The sequence below is a fragment of the Hippopotamus amphibius genome, chromosome 13 (genome assembly GCF_030028045.1).
Source record: "Hippopotamus amphibius kiboko isolate mHipAmp2 chromosome 13, mHipAmp2.hap2, whole genome shotgun sequence".
Taxonomy (NCBI): Eukaryota; Metazoa; Chordata; class Mammalia; order Artiodactyla; family Hippopotamidae; genus Hippopotamus; species Hippopotamus amphibius.
This window is the reverse complement of record NC_080198.1, coordinates 5,983,664-6,010,081: the sequence shown is the minus strand read 5'-3', so window position 1 is coordinate 6,010,081 and position 26,418 is coordinate 5,983,664. Positions and strand designations below refer to the sequence as shown.

At 50.2% G+C, this 26,418-nt stretch overlaps 1 protein-coding gene across 6 annotated transcripts in view; it reads left to right on the top strand.

The window, feature by feature from the left end:
* Positions 1-26,418, top strand: part of SLC6A11 (solute carrier family 6 member 11) — a 119,238-nt gene that overhangs the window by 16,741 nt on the left and 76,079 nt on the right. For all 6 annotated transcript variants that reach the window (XR_009048746.1, XM_057705440.1, XM_057705439.1 and 3 more), the window contains exon 5: positions 7,972-8,104. Coding sequence is in view for 5 of the 6 variants with exons in the window: in XM_057705440.1 (XP_057561423.1) it covers positions 7,972-8,104 (133 nt within the window). In the remaining variant the exon portion in view is untranslated. The remainder of the gene's footprint in view (positions 1-7,971; positions 8,105-26,418) is intronic.

Here is a 26,418-nt window from a genome sequence, read left to right as displayed (position 1 = left end):
AAGTGGTATCTCATTGTGGTTTTAATTTGCACTTTAATAGGGAATAGTCCTAAATAAGTTTGGGAAACATTGGGTTAGACAGAGGTATAGAGGTGTCTTTATTGCAGGACTTCTCAGAGCCTTTAATATTCTAATTAGCATTGAGACTCTCTAAGGAGGGCTGTAGTGTGCAGCCATTTCTCAGTGAGGTCCGGGTGTGACCTCAGGGTGTCTTAAAGGATTAGTGTTCTTTGGAAAGCATTAGTCTAGGACAGAGGTCAGGAAACTATGGCCAGATTCCATCTGCTGCCTGTTTTTGTAAATAAAGTTTTATTGGAAGACAGCCATAGTGTTCATTTACAAATTGTCTCTGGCTGCTTTCACACTACAAGGATAGAGTTGAATAGTTGGAACAGAGACCACATGCTTTGCGAAGCCTAAATCTGTGCTGTGTGGCCTTTTACAGAAACAGTTTGTTGACCCCTGACTAGGAGTGCCTGGTACATGTGGAAGCTCACTGCACCTTCAGGGGGAAGGAGGGATGGTCCTCAGGGTACAGGTGGGAACCAAGGAAGCATTTGGTGAAGCTTTTTATTATATGAGCTGGTGCTTGAAGGACAGGCAGAATTTTGAAGGCGTGTGAGAATTTACAGGGACATTCTTGGCAGAGAGAACCATAGAGTGAACCCTGGAAAGTGGAGAAGTGTAGAGTGTGTTTGGGGACTGGAGGGGACTTCCGCACAACCTGGGAGGAGGATTTTTGCAGCGACAGAAGAAATTGCCACGGGAGCTCCAGACCCCACAGACCAGGTTCATTGCCTTGTTGTCTTCTCTGAGGGACAAATTTCTGGTCCATCTTACCCAAGACGGGGCTATAGGTCTGAGCTCTGTATCTGAAGTTGGACACACGTAGCTTCCGGTTCTGCCTCTGCCTTTCTGGGCATGTTGCTTCCCTAAGGCAGTTTTCCCCTCTGTAAGGTGGGAATCGTGGTTGCGATGGCCTCAGTAAGCATGAAGGAAGCGCAGGGTGTCACTGTCTTTGTCATCAGCTTTCTCCTCCCTGAGGGCAGAGCTCACCTGCCTTCCTCATCACTGCAGCCCCTGCTCTTAGGGCGCTCAGCAGCACGCAGGTGGCACCCAGGCACTCTCCCGAGTGAATGCGTGATGCAGAGGCCTGAGTTTCGTGCCCTTGCCCCGAGTCCCCAGCTCAGTTTAGGGCCTCGGCTGAGGGCTCTGCAGGAACAGACCCCATATACGGGGAGCGTTGGGGGCCTGCACTGGGCTGGGGAAGTGAGAGCAGGACCCCAAAGGTGGAGGGATTCTGGAGCGGGCAGAAAAGATGCATTTGTTTGGGTGATGGGCTGTTTTTTTGTTTGTTTGTTGCTTTGGGAGACCAGAAAGGAGGCCTGAGCAAGGCTATTTATAGCACAGCCCCTCAGCACCAGCTTTTAGGGCGGTCTCTGCGTCCCTGGCAGCGTGCCCCTCCATGGCAGGTTAAAGAAAGGTGATGTGTTTGCCAGCTCCGTGGTGGACATTAAGATGAGGCCTCCCGGGCCGACCTGGGACCTGTTCCCACACTGCCTCTCCCGGGTGCTCTGAGGTGGTGGGAGAGAGGGGTCTGCTCTGTCTCTGCTGCCTCTGGTTGAAACTACTCTTGGCTCTGGAAGCTGGGTGTTTGGAAGGGAAGCGCCAGGTGTGAGGCTGTTTGCTTCCCTCTAGACTCAGCCCTTCTGTGTATGTGGGACACAGAGAGGGTAGTGAGGGTGTTACAGGATTGGATTCCAGCCCCTTCCCTCAGACTGTGGAGGACGTAGCAGAAGCCTTGAGCAGGAGGCATCCTCTCTCTGGGGTCAGCTTCTGCCAAGGCAGCAGGCTGTGTGGACATCAAAAGAACCCGGTTTCAGGTCCCAGTCTGGGCCAGTTGCTTCACCATTCTGGGTCTCAGTTTCCCCACCTGTAGAACAGGTATAAGAATGCCATCACAGTAGTTATGTTGCTGTGAGGACTGAATGCAGTGAGATGTGAAGGCTCTCGGGTGGCACCTACCATAGTCCCCTCTGCTACCAGCCCCTTCTTTTATTTATTTATTTATTGGCTATGTTGGGTCTTTGTTGCTGCACACGCGCTTTCTCTAGTTGTGGCGCGCGGGGGCTACTCTTCGTTGTGGTGTGCAGGCTTTTCATTGTGGTGGCTTCTCTTGTGGAGCATGGGCTCTAGGTGCACAGGCTTCAGTAGTTGCGGCACACGGGCTCAACAGTTGTGGCTCATAGGCTCTAGAGCACAGGCTCAATAGTTGTGGCGCACGGGCTTAGTTGCTCCGCGGCATGTGGGATTTTCCTGAAGCAGGGATCGAACTCTGCACGGGCAGGTGGATTCTTAACCACTGCGCCACCTAGGAAGTCCCCCAGCCCCTTCTTGTTCCTTCCTCTGGGTGTCTTTTAATGAGGATAGTTTGCTTTTCAACCCACCTCTTGGATTCCCCAACTCTTTCCCTCCTCTTCCTGTAGGAATGACATCTCCACCCGTGGATTCTTTCCCTGCCACCCATCTCAGAGACATCTACCCCCTTCTCTCCTCCCTCATCCTCCATTCCCATTAAGTATTCCAGGCATGCCAACCTGAAAATAAAACTCATGTAAGTAAAACAGCTCTTGCGCCTTGTGGCCAAGAACTACTAGCTCCCATCTGTCAGAGCACACTTCCCCAAAGAGCTGCCTCACCAGGTCTCACCTCCGCTCTGTTCCCGCGTGTCCCGTCTGAAGCCTGCCCCACCAACGCGGAGCAGCCGTCCTTGCTTCGCTCACAACTCTGGTCCCGAACCCCACATGCGCTCTCTCTCGCCAGGCTGCTCGGAGGCACTTGGCAGATGGGCTGCTTCCCCTGCTGGAACGCCCTCCCCCTCCGCCTCTGGGGATGCCGCCTTTTCCAGGGATGCCTAACCCTTCTCTGTCCCCTCAACGTGCTCCTCCCGTCCTCTCTCTGCCCTGTAGATGACGGGGTTTGGGGGCTCTGTTGCCAGCCCTCTTCCTTCCGTTTCTCCAGCTCCCCGCGGGCAGCCAGCCTCATGCTCTCCCAGGACACCTGACGGCCAAGGGCTCAGGTCTGAATCTCCTCCCTGCATCTCCGTTGTGAGCTTTGCACCCAGAGACCCAGATGCCTCGGGGCCTTGCAGCTGCCTGGGTGTTCCACAAGCATCTCACGATCACCTTATCTAAAAGATTGGCTCTCCATCTCCTCCTTCTCTACCCCGCTTGACAATTCACTCCTGCTCAGCTAATGACCGCCCCCCCATCCATTCAGGTATAAACCTGGTGTCAGCCTAGACCCCCACTTCCCTGCTGCCTGCCACCCCCAGGCAGCCACCTTGTGTCCCTGCTGCTCCCCAGGCCTCCTGTTGCCCTCCAGGGCCATTTCCTTAACTTAGTCCAGCCCCTCCCTCTTCATTGTCCAAATGAAGGCAAAAGTCTCCAAACTGGCCACCCTGCTCCATTCCACCCTTACTGCCCAGTCTTTCCACTGCAGCCAAAGAGAGCTTTTGGAAACGTGAATCTGATGGGAGCCTTGCTCCTTTTTAAGATTCTTCTAGGCTCCCATCACCCTCAGGATGAAGCCCCAGCTCCTCAGCAAGGCCCGCTCGCTCACCACTCCAGCCTCGTCCTCGCCGCCACTTCTCACCCTGCTTCCTGCTACACATCAAGCCCTGCTCTGGCCTCCCCAAGCCCTTGTTCCAGCCTCCCAGCTTTTGCTTTTGGAGGTTTTTCTGCCCCAAGTGCCTCTGTTTTCTTTGTTAACTGTCTTCCTACCCTCTGGGACCTCCCCACCCCCACCCACATATCCTAATACGGGCCAGATCTGCATTGAGGTCCCCTGCTTCTCCCTGTCCTGGCCCTCTCTGCGCGCTGCGCTGTTCACTTGTCTGTCTTCCCCAGTGGATCAGGAGCTTTTGAAGGACCCCACTGTAGCACAGTGCCTGACACACTGAAAACACTTTAATAAGTCCCACTTGAATAAATTAATAAATGCTAAAGGACGAGTGCTGTGTACTACTTTTACCCAGCGTACAAAGACATGTGAGGTACAAAGGCATTGGGGTGCGCATTCACCATGCAGGGGTGATTTCAGTGTCGTGGGGAAGTCTAGGAGCTAGCGCTGCAGCTGAAAGCATCCCAGCGCTGTCACCTGCTCATGGTATGACTTTGGGCAAGTTACCTAACTGCCTGGCACCTCAGTTTCTCCATCTTTGACACAATGATGACAGTTGTACCTCCCTCGAGTATTGTTGGAAGGGTAAGGTGAGTTCCTCCTTGAAAGCCTTTGGAAAGGAGGTGATGTCCCTTCTCCAAGGTCATGCAGCTCATCCGGAACAGAGCTAGGTTTTGAGCCCAGCCATCTCTTTATGTGCCCAGGGCTGCAGAAGCAGAAGCATTACACCTCCAAGTGCTGGGCGGAAATCTCCAGAAACAGTCTCATGGCCTGAAAAAAATGCTTCATGAAGAACCTGCTTTAATGCCTGGCTCATAGTAGGTGCACCATATTACTCGGGTAAATGAATCCCTCCAGAGGGCCCCAGTCTTCAACATTTCCCGCTCCCCGAACGGTGTCGGGAGGTCTTTTACCGGGTCTTTTTTTGCCAGGGTGTTGGCAGCAAGCTCTTCCTTATTCAGACCTTTCTTCTGTCCCAGCACTTCATGGGGGAGGGTCATTAAGAAAGTTTTTTCCCAGGAAGAGCTGTGCCTTCTCCAAGTCTCCAGAGTTGAGTGTCCCAGCCCCCATGCTCTCAAAGGCTGCCCTTGTGGGTTTGAAAACAACCCCTCAGCCCTGCAGGCTGAGAACCTGGTCCCCGAGCTTCCTTTCTTTAGAACTCAAGGTCCATTGCTCGTTAGAGTCAGCGCTGGTAAAACCTAAAGAAAATAATTTGAGGATGTTTTCAAATAATGTCTGGTGGAACAAAAGAGCAATTCATCCTGCGTAGCTTTTAGTAATCTGCTTCCCATTCGGGGAATTAGATTGTTCAATTAAGCGAGAGGGCGCTGAAGCTGGCTGCATGACTCAAAAGTTTGCAGCATCCAAAATGTGGAAAAGGGGGGCCTGCACCAGCTCACTCGTGGCGGGCCTGCCCCTGTCTTTCTCCCTCTGTCCCTGTGCCATTTCCAGTTTTCAGATTCTCTGTTCAGGAAACAAGGACGTCGGCAAGAGGGCATGTGTGTGCGTGCAGCCCTCCTAGACCTGACTCAGTGTTTTTCTGATGGAGATTTTGAGCCTGCAGTGACAAGACATGGACATACCCCAGGCATTTCCATCTGCCATGGCTGCATTCTTTCCTGCTCCTGGTTGTCCTTTCCCATTCGCCAGCTGATGGGTGTTTGGGAAGCTTCGGGGTGGTTTAAAAGTGGTAGGTATGCATCCTTGGCTACAAGGCTGTTAGTCTGGAGACAAGGGAGTCCGTGAGCACCCTGAAGGTCCTGTAGAATTTGGGGAGTGAGTGGGCGCATAAGGGTATTTCTCTGGGGAGAAAGTGCATCCCTTCAGTAGCTTCTCAGAGGACTCCCAACTCCCTCTCCATGTCCTCTCAAAACAAAACAAAACAAAACAAAACCCTTGAAGTTTGTACATCATTCCTTCAACACCAGGAAATTCTCCTTCTGCAGTGGTACCCAAGCCTTGCAGTGCATGAGCAATCCTTGGGGAAACATAGCAAAATGCAGCTTCCCAGGAACCGTTCTGTAAGGATGCAGGCTCAGTGGGTCCACGATGGGACACAGGAGTTTTTGTGTTTTTAGCAAGCACCCCACAAGGACCATGCTCTAGGTCCTGCTGCTCTGTTTTAATAATAGATACTCTTAAAGGTTTCACTTAATACGGCCTGTTGTTCTAAAACGAATTAAAGTCAAAGACTGCTAAGACATAAGAAGCAAATAAAGTAACCATTATAACTAAGCAGCTGTCTCCTTTCTTTCTCAGATAACTTGGACTTCTTTTTGCCCAACTCATCCTAGTTGTACCACGCGTGCCTTTTTATCCTGTGTTAATATAGTGCCTAGTACATGCTCAATAAATGTATATTTAGTAGATGTTCACCCTTCTGCCTATAGGTGTAAGAGCTGGCTTCCTTTTGAGTAAGTCTCTGGCTGCACACAGCCCAATTTTATTTGGGGGCCTGCCTGATTTCTCCGGCAGGGGTTGGGGCTGAAGGGAGCCTGCAGACCAGCGCTAATTGGTGTCACTGAGTAATTAATGCAGAATCAGGCCCCGAGTGGATTCCCAGGGAGACAGACACTGAGGGAGGCTTTCATGCTTGGTGGGATGGGAGCTGCTTTCTCAAAGGACATTCCCAGAGTGCCCAGGCGACTGGCGTGGTCCGGTGGGGGTGGCTTGGCAGTCGGAATGGGGTTCGTGGAGCGAGTGTGGAGGGGGTTTGTGTTGGTGCCACGGTTCTGCACAATATGGAGCGTGGCAAGTCTGACTTTAGAGAAACACAAACCCCAGGATGGGCTGTGGGAGCCAGGCCTGTGTCAGCTCTGAAGGGCTGGTGGGTTCTGAGGGAGGACCGTGGCTGGTCGCATCAGCTCAGCCCCCCCAAGGTCCCCCTCTCCTGTGGCCTGGGCCCTCTGGGACACCCCTGCCCCTTGGTATGCTATTCAAGGCCCCCGAAGATGCCTCCACTGTTTATCTGTCCTGCTTTTCCCTTCTGGTCTCTGGGCTCCCGCGTTCCCCAAGTATCCCATGCTCTGTTTTCTGGCCTTTGCTCGTGCTAGTCCCTGGACCTCCAGCAGTCTTTACCACCTCCCTCTTCTGGCGAAACTCTATCATTCTTCAAAGTCTGGCTCAAATATCACTTCTCCCAGAAAGCTTTCTCTGACGCCCGTGGCAGTCAGGAGAGTTTGAGTTATGCTGCAGTAACAAAGATCTTAGTAGCTTGAAGCAACAGAGTTTGTTTGTTTGTTTGTTTGTTTTTGAATGAATGACAGATTATTTAAATTCTACAGTGCTTTACAATTGTCAAAAGTTTCACACACGTGACTTTATATAATCCCATAATAACCACCTTTAAAAAAATCCCCTACCCAAATTTTTTACCTTCTTAAACTGAAACTCTGTCCCCATTAAACACTAACTCTCCATTCTCCCTACCCACAGTTAAATATAGTTAAAATAGAATGTTTTCTATTATGTGACTTTTACCACAATAAAAAAATTAAAAAAAAATCCCCTACCCCTATCTTGCCCCTCTCCCCTACACTCGTCTCACCAGTAACCACTACTTTGTTCTCTGTATCCGCTTCTTTTTTGTTTTATTCACTAGTTTGTTATATTTTTTAGATTCTACATACACGTGATATCACCCACCATTTGTCTTTCAGCAGAGTTTCTTTCTTACTCACACAGCAGCTCTGATGTGGGGTGGCAGGAGGACTCATGTACTCACTTAGGAACTTGGGCTTCTAGAGGTCACCTTAACACATGCTTCTGTTATGACAGCAACACTAGGACATAGAGAACATGGCAAACCACACTGCCTGGCTCTGAATGCCTCTGTCTGAAGGGAAATGTGTGCCATTGGCCAAAGCAAGTCCTCTGGCCACGGTTGAGTTCAGCAGGAATGTATAATTTTCCCTGAGGGAGGGACCTGGAATGTTTGTAGACAGTCCTCTGTCTCCCGGCACCCCTGAGGTGGGCTGGATGCTTCTCCGCCTTCCCAAAGTCCCTGTGCTTTTTCCCATCGTAGCTCTTACCAGACTGTGTCCATAAACCATCTGCTAACGCCCATCTTATCCCGCATGGAGTGACTCCATGAAGGCTGGGGGCTAGATCTTGTTCCTTTCTGAGGCTCCCACGCCCAGCTCTGAGTCTGGCTCAGAGAAGATGCTTGGTGAATGGTGGGCGAATGAGTGAGTGGACTGCCCCTACACCTCAGCAGCACGAGCTTTGCCTATAGTGGGGTCAGTGTGAGCCCTCCTCAACCCCCGTGACTCTCTGCGCTCCCTTCTGCAGGCGCCGGGTCCTGGCCATCTCGGATGGGATTGAGCATATCGGGAACCTTCGCTGGGAGCTGGCCTTGTGTCTGCTGGCAGCCTGGACCATCTGTTACTTCTGCATCTGGAAAGGGACCAAGTCCACAGGAAAGGTAAGAGGTGGATCTTCAGCTAGCCATGGGCAGGGGAGGGGGCGAGTCGTCCTCGTACAAGCCACAGGTGACCCAGAGAGTGTCAGGGGGCTCGTGTTGCGAAGGCCAGCTCCTGAGTTGGGGTCTAGGAGGAGCACTGGACAGGGAGTCCACTTGGGAGCCCAGAGCTGGAATCCCCGTCCATCACCTGTTTGCCACACACCTCAGGGCCGTTCACTTCTACCTTCTGAGCCTCAGTTTGCTCACCTGTAAAATAACAAAGCCTTGTCCTGTTTTCTTAGTGGGTTGAGAGTCATATAAGGAAAGCAGAGTTAAGGTGCTTCGGAAACCAGGAAGTGCTGAACTACTACCATGGGGCTTTTGTAATTAAAGACCTCTCCTCCAGGCGTGCGCTAGGGCAGACGGTGCTGGCTGTCTCCAGTGATGGACTCCGAGATCTCACCCGCCTCCATCTTGTAGCCTTGCTGTGCCGTCTGCGCTAGGTGGCCTCCAGGGCCAGTGCCTCACGGGGGAAGAGAAATGGGAGGAGATAGCGGCTCCGAATTGCCCTGGCCTAGAAGTTACGGCGGCTCTTCCACTCACAGGCCACTGGCCTGAGCCTGAGGCACAGCCTCACCAACTGCCAGGGAGGCTTAGAAGTGAGGGGAGCAAAGGGCCGCCTGGTGAGTACAGCCATCTGTGCCACAAGGATCACTCGAGGTTATAAATGTGTAGCTCATGGCCAAGTCTAGCCCACTGTTGTATGTTATTAAAAAGAAAAGGGGCAGGGGGAGGAATTAGTTGCCAACATTTAGAAATCAGGAAACTTCATGTGAAATATGTGAAAAAAGAAATAAAACTCTGTTGTCCCTCGAAAGGTGGAACATTGGGCAGCACTGGACTTGCATACCTACCTGGCAGCATTGGGCTGAGCTAAGAGGCAGCTACCTCCTTCTAGGGATACTGGGTTGGCCACAGTCCCCACCACTCCCTATCACCCCTCGTCCTGTGGCTGAGTGTCAGTGCCATTAGCTTCTTCATTTGCGGAAAAGAGGAAAACAAGGCTTTTTTAAAATGCCTGTGTCACTCTGAGCGTGTCACTCCCTGCCTGCCTGCTTCTGGTAGGCAGTTGCTCATAAACTTTATTCTAAGTCATTGGCTGGGACAGTGGATGGAAACAAAACGTCCAAGGAAATAGGAACTTAGTAACTCTGGGACCTTTTGCAAAAAGATGATCCCCTCGGCTCCCACAGTGGTAGGTGGGATGAAGAGGAAACTGCTAGAATGTGGGAGGTGGGCACGCCTACAGGAGGGGACTTAGGAGAGCACAGAAGAGGTATCAACAAGCCGCATGCTATGGGCTGTGAGGAGGCCGAGGACGTACAAAAAGTAATCATAAATGTGCCTCGGGGACCAGAAAGTAGAACAGAGACTCTCATGTCCCTTCAGCCGAGATGATTTTGCTGATCTTTGCTTTCTCTGGTTTGTATCTCAAAGGCAATAGGATTTTCCTGTTTTTCCAAATATAAACATCATTGAATTATCCATCTACTACTTCACACTACATACATCCTGCTCCCATGTCCCCCTTGCTGCCTCTTCTGGCTAAAGAGGAGGAGAAAGACTGAAGGGGTGAGAACCAAGGTCTGGAACCAGAGTCTACAGCTCAGGTCTGTCTCTCACTGGCTGAGACCTTGGGTGCATCACTTAACTTCTCTGAGCCTGTTTCCTCTTCTGCAAAACAGGGATTGATGAGTAAGCTCGTCTCATGGGGTGGTTGTAAGAATGAAATGCAAGGCTGCATATTTCAGCACTTAGCAGAATGTGGAGCTGATTGTAAGTGCTGAGTAGATGATGATTTTTAAAAAATCTTGTTATAAAACTTATTCCTTCAAGTAGTGTCTGAGTATCTGCTTAATACCTAGCATTATTCAGTGGGTATGTAGAGGTGAATAAAACACAGCCTTTACCCTACCCAGATGACACATGTGAAAGTGCTCTGTGAACCACAGAAAAAGTGGGGCAGGTATCGTGGTTGGTGCTCTTATTGCTTCTACTGTGATGACCACCTTTCCGGCAGTTCATGCTGGGTCAGCGGGGCTTGGCTGGGTGGCGGTTGTGCACAGTTGTGGCCAGGGCTGCACGGACAAGGTTTTGGTATGTGCACATGCATGGGCTGTCCCTGGGCATGTGTGGCCTTGAGCTCTCGGGCCTGGACATGGGCCACGGCAGAATTTCATTCCACTCAGCCCTCAGGAGGAAGCTCCGTCCCTAAGTGGGGCCACTTGCCATTGGCTGGGCCATCGAGCCTATGTGTCAGAGAATCCTAAGGCAGGAACCGGGTATCAAGGAAGGACCAACAGGCTACATTCTGAGAGATTTCAGAACAGATTTAGGGAAGGCAAGATGATGGTTATTGAGTGCTTCACACGCCCCTTCCATTCAGACCTTGACACAACCGCGTGAGACACGGGGGCTAGCATTATCTCCATTTTACAGATGAGGAAACTGAGGCTTTGTGGGGTTACGTGACTTGCTCAAGGACAGAGGTAGGGAGGGGAGGGCCGGGATTAACCCCAAGCCTCGGTGACCACAAAGCCCATGCCTCTGGGTGAGTGTACCATCATTCCTGTCGTCTGTGACCTGAGGACAATGACAATTTCCCTGCGAATTGGTTATAAGAGGCCATTAATGAGACAGCCTAGCACATAGTAGGTGCTCTGTGATTGTTAGTTGCAGCTGGATCTAAATGGTACTATTAAGGGAAATGCTGAAATCACATGAACAGTTAATTATTTTCCTCAAGTCTGGGTTTCATGGGCTCTTCCCCGTGTTCCATGCCCAAGACCAGGGTAAGTGTCCAGGATGAGATGTGGTTTGCCAGACCCGCGAGGTTTCTTAGAGATTATCTGGTCCATCTGCATGCGTACGTTATGCATGAGGAAACTGAGACTGAGAGAGCAGAAGGGACTTGTCTACGGTCACACGGTGAGTAACTGTCAGGTCAGGACCTGGTCTGGTGGCCCAGCTCCTGGGCTGTTTATAAATGACAAGGTTCTGTAGGTCATCTCTGACAGTTTGCGGAGACCGGGAGACCTGGGATGGGCATGTAGGCTCTTCAGGGGCGGGTCTGATGCTTTTGTTACTGTTTATCAAACACCTCACCTTGGACATGAGCCTAGCGTCCAAAGGCCTTTTGGATTTTGTACAAAAACAGCTAAAAATAAACACAGGATCATCTGAGTCTTCCTGAGTGGGCAGAGGTTGCCCCTGCTGCCTGCCTGTGGGACCCTGGCCAGAGCTGCTCTCATGAGTCAGTTCAAGGAAGTGGGAAGAACCCCATCTTCCCGCTATTGTCCAGGCTGTGCCTTAGTTGGCGCTACCTCTTTACCCCAAGTTCCAGCCTACTATCCGTACCTGGGTCTCAGCAGAAATTTCTGAAATTTCATTAACTTTGGAAAATTTCAGAAATTGCCCCCATCCTGTCTCCAAGGCAAAAACTATAACCCCAACCTTAACTGAGAGCACATCCCCTGCTCAGGAGTGGGGTAAGATGCTGCAGGCTCAGGAGGCTCTGTAAGTGGGGATTTGGGATCAGGTCACAAATAAGTGGATCACAGATGAGGCCATGGCAAGGCGATGGGTGAAGGTGTGGCAGTGCTCTCCAGTGGCCTGAGGGGCGGTGTGTGGGCCCCAAGGCTGCACTGGCATCCGTGCCCGACGAAGGAAAACTGCTGCATGTGACCTTCAGCTCCGTCTCCTCCTGTACCTTCCTCCGGGCTTGCCATCCTTCTGCTGCCACAGAGGCCCACATTCAGGGTCTCCCAGGGTCCGGGTGAGCAACCTGAATTCTCAGAAGAAGCTGCTGTGGCTGGAGAGAGAGTAGCTAGGTTCCAGTTCGATTCATAGCAAGTGGCACATGAGTGTCGCTCAGTAAGCATCTGGGGAATGGGTGCATCCCGCCCGCGCAGGGGCTCCCTGCAAGGTGCCGGGACGCACTGGGGAGGAGAGTGGACAGCCTTGCGCCCAGAGAGCATGCAGCCCACGAGGGGGTGGGGGCACAGACAGGTAAGCTGTTGTGATTGTGTGGTGGTGCTCGCATTAAGCAGTCGAACAAGTAGAGGATCAGGTCCTGTGAACATGGGAATTCTCATGGCAGAGCACTGGCTCTGGAATGTTAGAATATAGCTTGTCTGAGCTGGGAGGGTTTAAGTCCAAACCCTATTATACAAATAAGGAAGTAGAGGCCCAGAAAGTCTGTAAGATTTGCCCAAGACCATCCCACTTGGAAGGAGCAGAACTGGGATCCAAATCCAGATCTGTCTGCCTTCCCTAAGCCTGGTCCTCATCTGTTCCAATATCTCCAGCTGAGGGTTCATGTCCGGGTTCAAAGAGAACACATGGATCTGATTTCTGAGGGCGTGGCAAGGGCTTAGAAAGCCATTTATTTTCTTGCCCTGGTTTTAGTTCTACAAGGTTATTCTTCCTCTCTCTCTAGACAATATTGGAAATGCCCAGAAGTCTGGATTAAGAAAATAAGTAAGAATGTTTCTCAATTATATATTAAGTCCTGAGAAAACATGGGATTCTGAAACACTTACTTTCTTCAGGAGGAAACTTCCAGGCTGTTTGTAACTTGTCATCTTCTGGATGATAATCATTTTCAATTGATAATTGAAATCAAGTGGCTAAGACGCGGAGACTGTGATTTTCCTGTGTCCTTGCTGTTTTGTTGTGGTTTTGTTTTTAAAGATTTTATCTTTTAGAGCAGTTTTAGGTTCACAGCAAAGTGGAACAGAAAGTACGGGATTTCTCATATGCTCCCTCCCCCCACACTCTATAAGCTGCCCCATGATCAGTATACCCCACCAGATGGTACATTTGTTACAATTGATGAACCTACTTTGACACATCATAATCTCCCAAAGCCCATAATTTACATTAGGGTTCACTTATTTATTTATTTATTGGCTGCGTTGGGTCTTGGTTGCTGTCCGTGGGCTTTCTCTAATTGTGGCGAGTGGGGGCTACTCTTTGTTGCGGTTCACGGGCTTCTCATTGCAGTGACTTCTCTGGTTGAGGAGCACAGGCTCTAGGCATGCGGGCTTCAGTAGTTGTGGCATACGGGCTCTGTAGTTGTGACTCACGGGCTCTAGAGCACGGGCTCTAGAGCACAGGCTCAGTAGTTGTGGCACAGGGGCTTAGTTGCTCTGCGACATGTGGGATCTTCCCAGACCAGGGATTAAACCCGTGTCCCCTGCATTGGCAGGCAGCTTCTTAACCACCGCGCCACCAGGGAAGTCCCCATTAGGGTTCACGTTTGATGTTGTACATTCTGTGGGTTTGGACAAATGTATAATAACACGGATGTACCTTTTTAGTATCATCTAGAGTGGATCCACTGCCCTAAAAATCCTCTGTGCACTACCTGTTCATCTCCCCGCTTCCCCATCCCCGGCAACCACCAAAAACCAATCTTTTGCTGTCTCCAGAGTTTTGACTTTTCCAGAATGCCATACCATTGGAATTATACTGTATGTAGTTTTTTTAGATTGACTTCTTTCACTTAGCAATGTGCATTTAAGTTTCCTCCATGTCTTTTCATGTCTTAATAGCTCATTTGTTTTCATCACTGAGTACTATTCTGTTGTCTGGACGTACCACAGTTTGTTTACCCATTCACCTATGGATGGACGTCTTGGGTACTTCCGAGTTTGACAATTAGGAATACAGCTGCTATGAACGTTCGTGTACAAGCATTTGTATGAGCATAAATTTTCAACTCCTTTGGATAAATACCAAAGAGCACATGATTGCTGGTTCTTATGGTAAGAGTATGTTTGGTTTCGTATAAAACCACCGAACTATCTTCCAAAGTGGCTGCATCATCTTACATTCCCACCAGCAACATAAGAGAGTTCCTGTTGTTTCGCACACTTGCCAGCATTTGGAGTCATCGGTGTTTCGGATTTGGGCCCTCCTAATAGGTATGTAGTGGTATCTCTTTATTGTTTTAATCTGCATTTTCCTGATGACAGGTGATGTGGAGCGTCTTTTCATATGCCTATTTACTATTTGTATATCTCTTTGGTGAGGTGTCTGTAAAGGTCTTTGACCTATTTTGTCATCGGTTGTTTACTTATTGTTGAGTTTTAAGAGCTCTTTGTGTATTTTGGATAACAGTCCTATATCAGATGTGTCTTTTGCAGATATTTTCTCCTGGTCTGCAGCTTGTTTTCACATTCTTTTGACATTGTCTTTTGCAGAACAGAAGTTTTTAATTTAATGAAGTCCAGCCTATCAACTAGCTCTTTCATAGACTGTGCTTTTGGTGTTATATTTTACCTGAAAGTCTTTGCCATACCTAAAGTCATCTAGGTTTCCCTTATGTTATCTTTTAGGAGTTTTATAGTTGTGCATTTTGCATTTAGATCTATGACCCATTTTGAATTAATTTTTGTGAAAGGTGTAAGGTGTGTGTCTTGATTCATTTTTGTATGTGGATGTCTCGTGATTGAAAAGGCTGTCTTTTCTCTTTCCTTGTTTTTTTGTCAGCCAAATCCATCTTACCCATCTCCACCACCAGGTCGTCCCTCTGGTCTCATAGGCTTCAAACCACTAAGTCATTTTGACAACTTCTCCCCTAACCTCTCACCCAATTACTGACCAAGTCTACTTTGTGACCACTGTAGAAAACATCCTGTCTTCTCCATTTGTATTGTTCATCCATCCACTCACCTACCCACCTAGACATACAACAATAGCTCCCCAGGACCTCCAGAGGAGGTCTTAGAATTGCTCTTAGAGAATGACACAGCTGAAATCCTTTGTATTCTATGAAACAATAATTTTTAAATAAATTCAGGGTGTTCCTGTCTTTATTCTGTGTTGTCATACTACATCATGGAAGCAGTGTTAGGATATGGTGATATCCTAGTACCTGCTATGCATATTTGTTGAAGACTGATAACCAAAAATGGTGCTTCTTATGTGTCCTTCTCTTGTGGCTTTGCTAGGCCTTAGTCTGATCCAGGGATCAGTCAGCATTGGCCTTTGGCCAAATCTCACCCATGGTCTGCTTTCGTAAGTAAAGTTTTGTTGGAACACAGTCAGATCCATATTGTTTTGCGTTCAACTGCTTTTGTGCGACTACGGTGGCAGAGTTGAGTAGTTGCAACAGAGTTTGTGTGACCCACAAAGGCTAAAATAGTCACTATCTGGCCCTTCACAGAAAAAGCTCCTGGGTCTCTAATCTATTAAAGTAGTTCATGGAAACCATTTGCCATGTAACAAGAAACTAACATCTAAATTGCTGTCACCCAAAATGTGGACCACTTCAGATACTGAAAAGCTACAGTGATGGTTTGCAATGGAGAGCTTTTCTGGAGAATTCTTAAAATCTCACCCCAGCCTTTCTAGCTTCTAAATGTGCTGGTTCTTGTATCCTAATGCTCAGTTGCTGTGGATGTTACTCATTAATTCTTTTATCCATCCAGTAAGTGTTTACTGCTCACCTACTGTGTGCCAGGTACCAGGCTGGGGGCTCTTTTCAGTGGTGAGTGAGTCAGACGGGGAAGCTGACTGTTGGTGGGGGAGCTGGAGAATGAGCAGCTATAGAAACGCTGTGGGCAGAGTAGGGGGCCTTGAGGGGAAGAATGCAGGCAGGAGACCTCCTCAGAGGGGTTGGGAAAGCTCCCTGAGAGGAGCCCCCATCTGTGATGGGAAAGGATGGGAAGGGATTGGCCCAGGTGAGTGGCACTAATGAAGTTCTCAAGTGGGAAGGACCTGGTGAATATGAGAGGCAAAGCATAGGTGGGGGCCAGATGGAGTCGATGTTGGCATGTGATGGGGCAGGGGTCAGACCTCACAGCCACGGTGAAGGGTCGGGCATTTTATTCTAAGGGCAGTGGAGAGCCACTGAACGTTTTCAAGCAGGGGTAGCATGATCTGGCTTTCATCCTTAAAAGCTGGCTCTGGCTACTCACTGAGAATGAATGGGTGGGGGACAGAGAGGCTGGGGAGCCCTGATAGCAGGTGACCAGGGTGGAGATGCAGCGGGATGGAAAGAAGTGATCTGATCAGGGACACCTTTTGGTGTGGCATCCTTGTTCTGTGGGGCCTGATGCTGCACAGGAGTTTGAGACCTTTCTTTCCCTTTTTTGACTTTTGAATGGGGTGACTCGCCCAGCTCTTGCCTAGATGCTCTGCCCTCTGCAGGCAGCCCTCCCTGTCCATCAGATAGTCAGGTGCCCCCTCATGCCGCCCCCACTCCCTTGCTGGCTCCTGTTCTTTGCCCTGTCCCCCTGCCGGCTCCTTCTTCTGTCCTGCTCTTGGAGGATGATTTATGGATTTTTCCCCCTCGTTTCCTGGTCTCCAGGAGCAGTGGTTGGGAGGGGAGCGTGCTACAAAAACAATTCTGGCCCCTTCCCCGCCTCCTCCGAGTGCCACTTTAAAGGAAGCTGCAGGATTAGCTGGGATTTTAAGAAGAATCCTGCCTTTTCACTGCTTTAGGCCACTGTTTTTATTCTTTTCAGAGCTCCAGGACACCAAGGCAGGAAAAAAGAAAACACACACACAGACAGACGCACACACACAGAAACAGCTGCAAATAGCCTTGAATTGATTTTTTTTTCTTTTCCTTCCTTCATTCACCAACAAGTAGAGAAGTTGGAGGTAGTACAAGGACTCTTTTTTTTTTTTCTTTTATTAAAGTATAGTTGACTTACAATATTAGTTTCAGGTGTAAGACATAGTGATTCAATATTTTTATAGATTATACTCCATATAAAGTTACTGTGAAATATTGGCTATATTTCCTGTGCTGTACTTACATCCTTATAACATTTATTTTATACCTAGTAGTTTGTACCTCTTAATCCCCTTCATCTGTCATCCCACTGGTAACCACAGTCTGTTTCTGTTTGTTATATTGTACAAAGGCTCATCAACCGCTCACATCCTCTGCATAGTGGCACTTTGATTCAGGCCCTGCTCTAAGGCCCTTGCTACATGAACCCACTGAACCCTTATAACAACCCTATGAGAAAGGTACAACTGCTATCCCCATTTTACAGATGAGAAGACAAAGGCTCACAGGGCTTAAGCTGCTTGCCCTAAGATCATGAGGGATCAGACCCCTTTGGGAGCATGGAGGAGCAGGGTGGGGCCCCTTGGCAGGTGTGGGTGCCTGCTCCAGCCAGCTTATCGCAGACATGCCAGATGGAGATGCATCCTGGAGGGGCCATCAGTGGCTCCTCCCTCGAGTGTGTGCCTTTTTCTCCCTCCCTCCCACTACCACCAAGGCGGGTTGGAGCTGCCAGCAGGGAAACCATCAGAGCCCCACACAGAAAATTTATTCTTCAGGAGCACCCTGTAAAGTGGCTAATGGATTCAATGAGGCATAAAGCAGGAGGAGTAAAGGGGGCAGGGGAAATAAGGGAAAGATGTGTGAAAGGGGAGAGAACAGGCCCAGGAAAGGAACTGGGCAGTGCTGTCTCTCGGCCCTCAAGTGGCCTTTGTTGGAGCCTGAAGCAAGCGGGGACAGCGTTGGTGGTGGGGCTCTTCCAGCACCCAGCTGCTGTCTGCATTCAGAGAGGAAACTAGAGCGTTCATGAGATGCATGCAGAGAGCCCTGCGGGGAGATCCCCTGCCCTCCGGCCCCCAGAGCCTGAGGACACCCGAAGCCACTGCCGAGGGGCATTTGTGCAGAGTTGGGAGCGCTTCTCACACAACAGGTCTGGGGAGAGCCGTAGATTGTAACATTAAGTCAAAAGAGTTTAGCGTCTTGATTCAGCCCTTTCTTTGGCCTTGAATGACAGCGCTTCACCTTTAGTGGGAACCCTGGCAGCAAGGAGGGTTGGAAAGGAGGGAAGCTTTGCGACTCAGTAATACTGTCTTTATTAAAGCACAAAGGCCCCCCAAAGTCTGAGTGGTTGCTGGGTGGGAGGGGTCCTGCGGGGCTGACCGCCTCCTGAGAAAGCCCTCGGAGCACAGAGAGGGGCCCGAGGGGAGTGGGCGCTGTTCACCCTTACGGAGCACCCCGGGGAGCCCGGCCCTGCTCGGAGCCCATCCACGTGCACCCGTCTCCCCGGGAAACGAGCCACCCTCCCACGTGGCAGGGCCGAGGAGTCAAGGCGGCGTTGCGTTCCACGTGAGACCAAGCGCCGTGCCACGAAGTATACCAGAAACGGGCAGGGGTATGTATGTTGTGCCTCCTGAATATTAGGACCAGGCTGAGCGCTGCAGGGGGGAGTTTAAAAGGATTGCTCCCTGTGTGCCCTGCCCTCAAGAACTGGGCGAAGAGCTGCAGACAGAGCTCGCACCGGCGAGTTGACTGAGCTGACGTGTGGTGTCGGGTCCTGCCCCACCACTTGCCGGCTGTGTGAGTTAGCGCGGGACACTACCCCCCATCGGGCTGTTCACGTGACTCCATTGCCCTGGGCGTCCGTGACCCCTTCTTTCAAGGGTAGCGTGACAGCTGGGGGGCTGTGCTGGTGTCGCTAGGGTGAGAACCTTTGAGTCCAGGGGGCCTGGCCACCCCCTGGCTGGCGGGGGGCAGGGGGAGGATGTGGGGTCAACGTGTCCAGGAGGCTCCGGGCAGGTGATGTGTGGGCTAATGGCTCTGACAGATGTGGTGGGAACAATGACAGGCAAAGGCCCAAAGAGGCATCTGGGGGAGCAGTGAGGGATGATGCGAGCCTGTGCAGAATGTGGGCCGGGTGGCTAAGCAGGGGGCTGGCATATTAGGGAGGTGGCCGTCACTCCGGTGCAGTTGTCTCCCGCCAGGGTGCCTGCAGTCCCCCCGCTCCCCACCCCTGTGGCCATCTTTGTTGGTCGGCATTCAACCAGAGCAGCAGAACCGGAAGGAGATACATACTGAGAGATTCCCGTTGAGGAACGGGTGGTTGTGAGGGCTGGCTGGGCAAAGTCTGGAGTCCAGAGGGCGGCCGCAGCTCTCTGCAGGAGCCGATGGCACTGCCCAGGGGCAGGAGTTCTTCATTAGGGAAACCTTGGTTCTGCTCTCAAGGTCTTTCAGCTGATTAGATCAGCCTACCCAGATCATCTAGAATAACCTCCCTTACTTAAAGTCAACTGATTATGGACTTTAATCACATCTATAAGATGCCTTCCCAGCAACACCCAGATTAGTGTTTGCTTGAATAACTGAGACTGTATCCTGGCTACCTTGCACATGACAGAGCCTTCCCTGCACCTTCATCCATGTGCAGCCCACCTCACCCCTGGCTGCTGGCACAGCAGGCCACCCGGGCCCGGGCTGCGTGTCGACCACTGCCAGGCTCTGCTTCCTTAACCACGGCTTCCGTTGTGTGCCTCTTCCCTCAGAACTCTCCCGTAGCTTCCAGCTTCTACAGCACCTAGTCTGATTTTTTAAAAATTGCCCAAACAATATTGTAACTATAGCTATTTCAGAGCGAAAAATGGTCCCCCCAAATTGCTTCCATATTGCTGTCCAGTCCTTAGACATGTATAACCATAGTTTGTACCTCATTTGATCATAACATGACAGAATGGTATGTTTTGAATTCAATTGAGTTGAATGTTTGCCTTTTTCATCACAAAGCATTCCCCCGCCCCCATTTTGCCGAAAGGCAAATTTTAAATTCCATTGACTAAATCTTTCATGACATCATAAACTCTTTCATGACTATTAGACTTAAGATATTTACAGTTTTTCCACGTCATTGAAAACGCTAAAGGAAATGCTTTGTTCACGTGGCTTTCTTTCCCTATGAGAGATCATTTTGTTAAGAAGGTTACAGGAGGTGAAACCTCTGCGACAATCGCCCGTCTTATCTGCCCAGAAAGTCTTTGTCCACGTCCCCCACCCCCGCCCCCGCCTCCAGCTAAGTTGGGCCCCCCACCGTCTCACTCCTCATGCCCACATGTCTTCCCCTCCCCTATTCTACTCATGGTTGAAGGCCCAGCTCAAATCTGGCCCTGGCATTTGGGAAGTGTTAGGATTGGATGAAAGATGTAAATCCCCTTCACCCCAAACAGTCGTTTCCTCAGACCTGCCTCCCTGTCCCCCCTTTCCGCCAGTCCCCGCTTCTCCAAGTTCACGTTCAGGGTGAGCAGGGTGACCAGGGACACTTTGCCGCCTTCCAGCTCTTCCTTCCTCACCGCCCTGCTATCTCTTGTCCTCCAGGAATCCTTCACGGGCCCCTCCCACTGTCATCCTTCTCGGCCTGCTCTTCACTCCCCAGTGGCCCTTGCCGTAGCAGTATCCAGCTGTCCTGAGTTCACCTCTCATTGTCTTATGACTGCTGGGCTTGTGGGCCCAGAGAGATTTCTTACCTCGTAGGGCAAATATTTATGAAACGTGTCCTGTGTACCATGTCCTGTGCCCAGGACCACAGATATCAACTCTAAACATGTTTAGAGGCTAGAGTTTAGGCAGACAAGTAAACAAGCCATTACAAAATATCCCTGTGCTGTGGATAAATGTGGCCCCAAGAGGCAGTGGGGTCCAAGCTGGCTGGAGAGGCACAGATGGTTATTAATTACCTAAAGGCAGAGGAGAAAGCAGATTCCAGGTAAAAGGAACCAGATACAAAGGTCGAAAAGCTAGCTTACATCCTTGACCCTTCCTCCTCTCTTTTTCCTTCCCTCTTTCTTCCTCTTTGTATACGTGGGCAGAGAATCCATTGCTTGTTGGGGGCCCTTGTGCATTTCTCTGTCCCCAGGGCGACCCATGTGGTAGGTGCTGGGAACCATCGCTTGTTGATTCAGTCAGCCAACAAGTATGTGATGCCTGTCATGTGCTAGACCAGTTTGATTGAGGTGAAAGTTCTAAAGCATTTCCTGGCAGTCACACAACCAAGCTCTCTGCCCCTCACCCTCCCTGTGGCTAAAGAAACAGCAGAGGGAAAACCCTTTTCAAGGGGAGAGAAGTGGAAAATGAGGCAGGGTGGATGGGAGTTGTGTGACCTGTGTGCAGCTCTAGGTGAGAGACCCTCTCTAGGGAGGAGGAGCAAATGAAGGATGCTTACAGGTCAAGGGTGTGCAGGGAGATGGGCAGGGGGACATGGAAGCCAAGGAGTCAGGCCACCCAGGTTCAAAGCTCGGGTCCCCCACCAAGCTAAGGAAACGCCTTTTACGGAGCACCTACTGTGTGCCTGACACTGGTGTGGTGCTCTCTGTCCATTGTCTAATTTAACTTCACAGCAGACAGTCAGGTGAGGGTCAGCACGCCCGCTTTGTAAATGAAGTCCTGGAGGGGTAGGTGATGTGCACGGGTCACATGGCTAGCAGAGGCAGGATATGAACCCATATCTGCCAAGGTGGATCCCCAACCACTGTTCTTCCCACTGGTGAATGCAGAGCCCTCAGCGAGTGAACCTTCACCCGCCCACCAGCCTAAGAGAGAGCTCACCACACGCCTGGCACCGTTCGTGGAGGGACGGGAGAGAGCAAACCAGGTGGACAGGTCTTTGCATCACAGCTCTGCCTCCAGCATGACCTTGGATGTGGGCCTTTCTTTGCCTCTGAGCCGTTTCCTCGGCCTTCGCTGGGGGCAGTAAGAGCACCCATCTCATTGGGTTGCTGTGAAGCTTAAGTTAGGTCATGCCTGTAAATTATCTGCTTATCACACAGTAAACACACAAATCACTATTGTTTTTATGTTATGGCTTGTCATTTCTGGAACCCATTCTCCAACTTAAAAGAGTTTTCAGTCTAATGGGGCCGTAAGATTGGATTCGCTCATTTGAAGATAATTAACAGGATTTTGTAGTCTAGATGAACTGTCAAATGGTGGCTTGGTCAGTACTGGTATGGAGTTTGGATAAAGAAGTTGCTGTGGCCCAGAGAGGTCTGGAAAGGGCTCCTGGGAGAGGTGGGATGTGAGCTTCACGTTGAAGGATGGCCACGTGGGGGAGGAAGGTAAGGAAAGGGAGCCTCAAGGGTGGCTGTGGAGGTTGGAAGCGATAGGCTGGGCCAGACTCCAGGGTCAGGCTAGACTAGCTCCTGTAGGCAGTGAGGAGCCATTGAGCATTCTTGAGCAGGGGTGTATTTGGGGAGAGCGGAGGGATCCCCCACAGGTTCATACTGCACTGTGTGCTGGGCAGCAGCTGCCTTCCTTCCTGTTTGACAGCCCCCGTGGGTAATAAACAAGACCCCCCCCCCCCCCCCACCGGGAGAACACTGGAGCAGATGGTAACTCACTCTGCAGAAGCCACACACGTGACTGTGGTCCTGAATCACAAGTGTGTTGTGTCACAATTATGACTGGCCTGGTACTCTGACAGTTATCATATCGACTCCAGGAAACGGGTGCTGACTCCATGCCAGCCCTGGCACTGGGGCCTTTACAAGACCCGTTTATGTACCCAGCACCGCTGTGGAGGATGAGGTTTGTAATACCGCCTTTACCGCCTAGAAATGCAAGTCATAAATAATCTACCACACGGATAAGTCCAAAAAATCTATATAACACCCCAGCTATATTTTAAGGGAAAAGCGGAAAGGAAGCAATTTATAATAAAACAACGTGTGTTTTGACATGTAAACACTCAGACACAAACATAACGGAGCCGACAGGTGCTGGGACCCCCCTGGAGTGATCGCATTCGGCTGCAAGATGGGAGAGCCAAGGTTGTCGGTGCTTTTCCTCTGTGGTTCACATCTTGAAACAAGAGCTAAGCACCTACATTATTATAGAATCACCACGAATGCCGCAGCTACAAATGTGGCCTGATAGAAGAGGGTGGCACTGGCCACTCGGGTTCCACCGGTGGCATTGGTGATAGTGACGTGATTTTCTGAAATGATGGATAACATTTGGTAAAGCACTGAAAAAAAGAGAGCACAGTCCACCTTCAATTTATATGGTAATTGCATTTCTGGAAAATTCAGTTTATATTAAAATGAGGTGAAACTTTGAGGTTATATGTAAAAGAGTCAGATTCTAAGCTTAATAAGTATAAACGACCCACACACGAGTGTCTGGTGGCACGTCTGGAAATCATGAGAAGCAGGGCAGTGTTGTTGTGGGGGACCGTCCCCATGCATGCAGGATCGCCAGCTTCCCTAGGCCTCGGTCATTAAATGCTGACCCTCAGTCTCTGTGGTCACCTAAAATAGCCCTGTGTGTCTCCAGGTCGCCCTTTAGAGGACAGTACTGCCTTTGCAGCAACTGCCAGCTTATATCAAATTTAGCCTTCACAACAAACCTTTGAAGTAGATGTTTTCATTCCCACTTTCTGGATGTGCACACTGAGGCTTGGAGAGGTGCCGTTAACCTACTCAAGGCCCCAGAGCTGGGACCAGAACCCTCTTTGTTTTTCTGCCTCATCAGAGCATTTAATACTGCATTAGTGTTCTGTGGAACCATGTGCCTTAAGGTTACTTCAGCATGCATTTATTAAACATCTACTGGATTGCAGGCACCCTGGTAAGTCCTACAGACGCAGAGGCAAATATCTAAAATGCGGTCCCTGTGCAACATGTGGGCTGGTACAGAGGGAGGGTGGGATGGGGGGGGTCATGGCTCAGGAAAGGAACAGGAAGAAGTTCAGGGTGGCCCGTACACAGCCCTTGAGAGGGAACGAAGAGAGACGTCCTGGAGTGGCAGGCAGGGGCGGCTTAGGGAGGGCTCTTAGGCGAGCCTAGTGAGAGGGTAAAAGCAGGGGAGCGTCACAAAGAGCTTAAAGCAGAGGGCTGTCATGACCGGGCTTTCTTTAGAGAAAGGCCACTGTGGTTGTGGTGTGGGGAACGGGTACACGGGGGCCGAGGCTGGATTGCACATAGTACTCATTTGGTAGGAGGTTGTGGCAGCTTTAGGAGAGAAGAGGACAGTCTGAGAAATATGCAAGGATGAGACTCCACCCCTAGGGACTGAATGCCGTGGGTGCTGGAGGGGGAGAAGTCCGAGCAGCTTCCTGGCTTGAGTGCCCGCGCTTGGGGGTGCTGTTGGGTGAGATGGGGTGGTACCGGGGGAGGAAGAGTTTGGGCGGGAGTTGAGGGAGACACGCCTCTCTTTGGGGACCCGTTACGTTTGTGATGCCTCTGAGACTGCAGGTGGAGCTGTCTGGGTGGTGGATGGGAAGCCTGGAGCTCGGAGAGAGGGACGTGCAGTCATCAGTGTGTGTTAGAATTTCTTCACCTGGGGCCCAGGGATGCTTCAGGGGGCCCCCGAACCCCTTGGAATTGTATAAAAATGATGGTATCGTGTGAATGAGTTCATTTTCCTAGGGCATGAGTCCATAGCTATCATCTGATTTCCGAAAGGGTCTGTGGCCCCCAAAAGACGAGCAACCTCTGACGTGCCGTATTTCACCCGGTCTGAGTTACAGATAAGGTACATGATTCATCCAATAAGAGGAACGGATATCAGAAGCAGAAATACGTCTAGTTCATCTGCTCTATATAGCCTTAATGTGTGTTATTCATATGTGACACATGAAATAACCGCACCAGACTCTTGTTGCTTTGAAGATTCCTTATCTCTCCCAAAGGAATCGGTAGGTTCTCCTGTCTGCAGGTGTATTGTTTGAGGTACCATAGTGATCAGTTTGCATATACTGCAGTCATAGCATAATCCAGCATCGTCTACTGGTGGGTATCTTCTTAGACCCGTAAAGTACTTGGTTGTTTCTTTGCAAGAGGATATGGGATCGTGCTTATTTCTCTAATGATTTATATTTGCTTTATAATATCAACTCTCACCCCCGTCTGTGAAACACTGTAACTTTTAAAAAGACATTCTAAACATCAAACAGCAATCGATTTAAATTAAATTGATTTTAAAATATTTTAACCAACAGCGTCCATAACTCAGCTGAAGTAATGATGATAGTATCAGCTCTGAGCAAGGTCCCTTACACTCGAGAGTGGTAACTACATGCCGCCTGCGGGGCATCCTGATTTCAGAGATAATAAGATGAATAGTGCTAAAAGCACACATCTTAGAGTTGATGGAATTAAAGCTCTGGGAACAGGTGGGATACCCTGGGAGAGAATTCAAGAGAAGGACGGAGGGGTTAAGATAGGGGACTTGGGGAGCTGAACGGTGGAGGAAGCTGAGTTCTCTGGGAAGTAGAATAAGGCTGGAGTGGGGGCCTGGAGGAGAGCAGGAGAGGGAGGGCCCCCTGCAGCTGGCCATGCCTGGGGAGGGCGGCATCCGTGCAGTGAAGGGCTGCAGGGCAGTGGACCCTGACTGTGTGTCTCTCCCTTTCAAAGGCTTTGTTCTTTTGAGTTCAGAAGCTGAACTCAAAGAGGACACAGTAAGGTTGTTGCATAGGTGACACTGTTATCCAAGAAAGAGACACAGAAGGAGGAACAAATCGGGGGAGAAAGTAACAGTTTTGGTTTTGAGCATGTGGAATTGTAGGTAGGAAATCCAGGTGGATGTACACAAAAGGGAGTTGAAAGTGTGGGTCTTAAACTCTAGAGATATCACTGGGCTGGTGAGAGATACTGAAGATCATCAGCCCATCAGTGGCTCTGAAAACCATAGGAATAGGTAAGAAAAGCCCCGGGAGTGTGTAGAGAAAGAACAGATGTGGGAGGAGGCCGGACTTCCGGGAAACAGCTTGGAAATCTGCAGACCCAGCAAGCAGCCACCATGGCAGCCAGAGGCCAGGGCTCACTCCTGATATACCTTTGCATCCTCTGTGGCCACCGCAGTATCTAGCACATAACACATGCTAATCAAAGCTGGCTGACTGCAAAGAATGTGTGAAAAAATGAACCTGTAAACGACTAAAACAAATCATGAGGAAAGGAATCAGGAAAGCAGAAGCATCTAATGGGGGAAAGTTTTTAAGCTGGGAACTGGGAGAAAGACAAGGGTTAAGAAGCTATTAGGTTTGACTTAATGGGGGGCCCTGGTGTCCTTGGGGGTGGCCCCTGAATGGAGAGGTGGAAACAAGACAGATCACCATCACCTGAGGCAAGAACGGGAGGCAAGCATAGATTCTTCTTTCAACAAACAAAGCTGTTTTGGAAGGAGCGTGTTGCAGCTAGCACAGGTGGTCTGGGAGGGACCCGTGTTGCTCAGGATGCCTGAGGAAGGGCCCAGGAGAGCCCCCATTGTTGGCCTGTGGGATGGACTGGAGGCAGTCTGTCTTAGGGAACAGGTGATGCTTACAGGATCCAAGCAGCATCTTGCCCTTTCTGACTGAGACACAGCCCCCCAGCACAGACGCTCTTCTCTCCCCTCCATCACCAAGAGCGTGTTGAAGACTAGAGTAAGGGAACATGGAGTGGTGTTTCTTGTCCAACAGCCTCCCTAAACCAGTAAACCCCTGCCTGGAATTTAAGGGTGTGCTTTCATGGTGCCCTTGGTCACCATGGTGACAGCAGCCTTCTAGTCC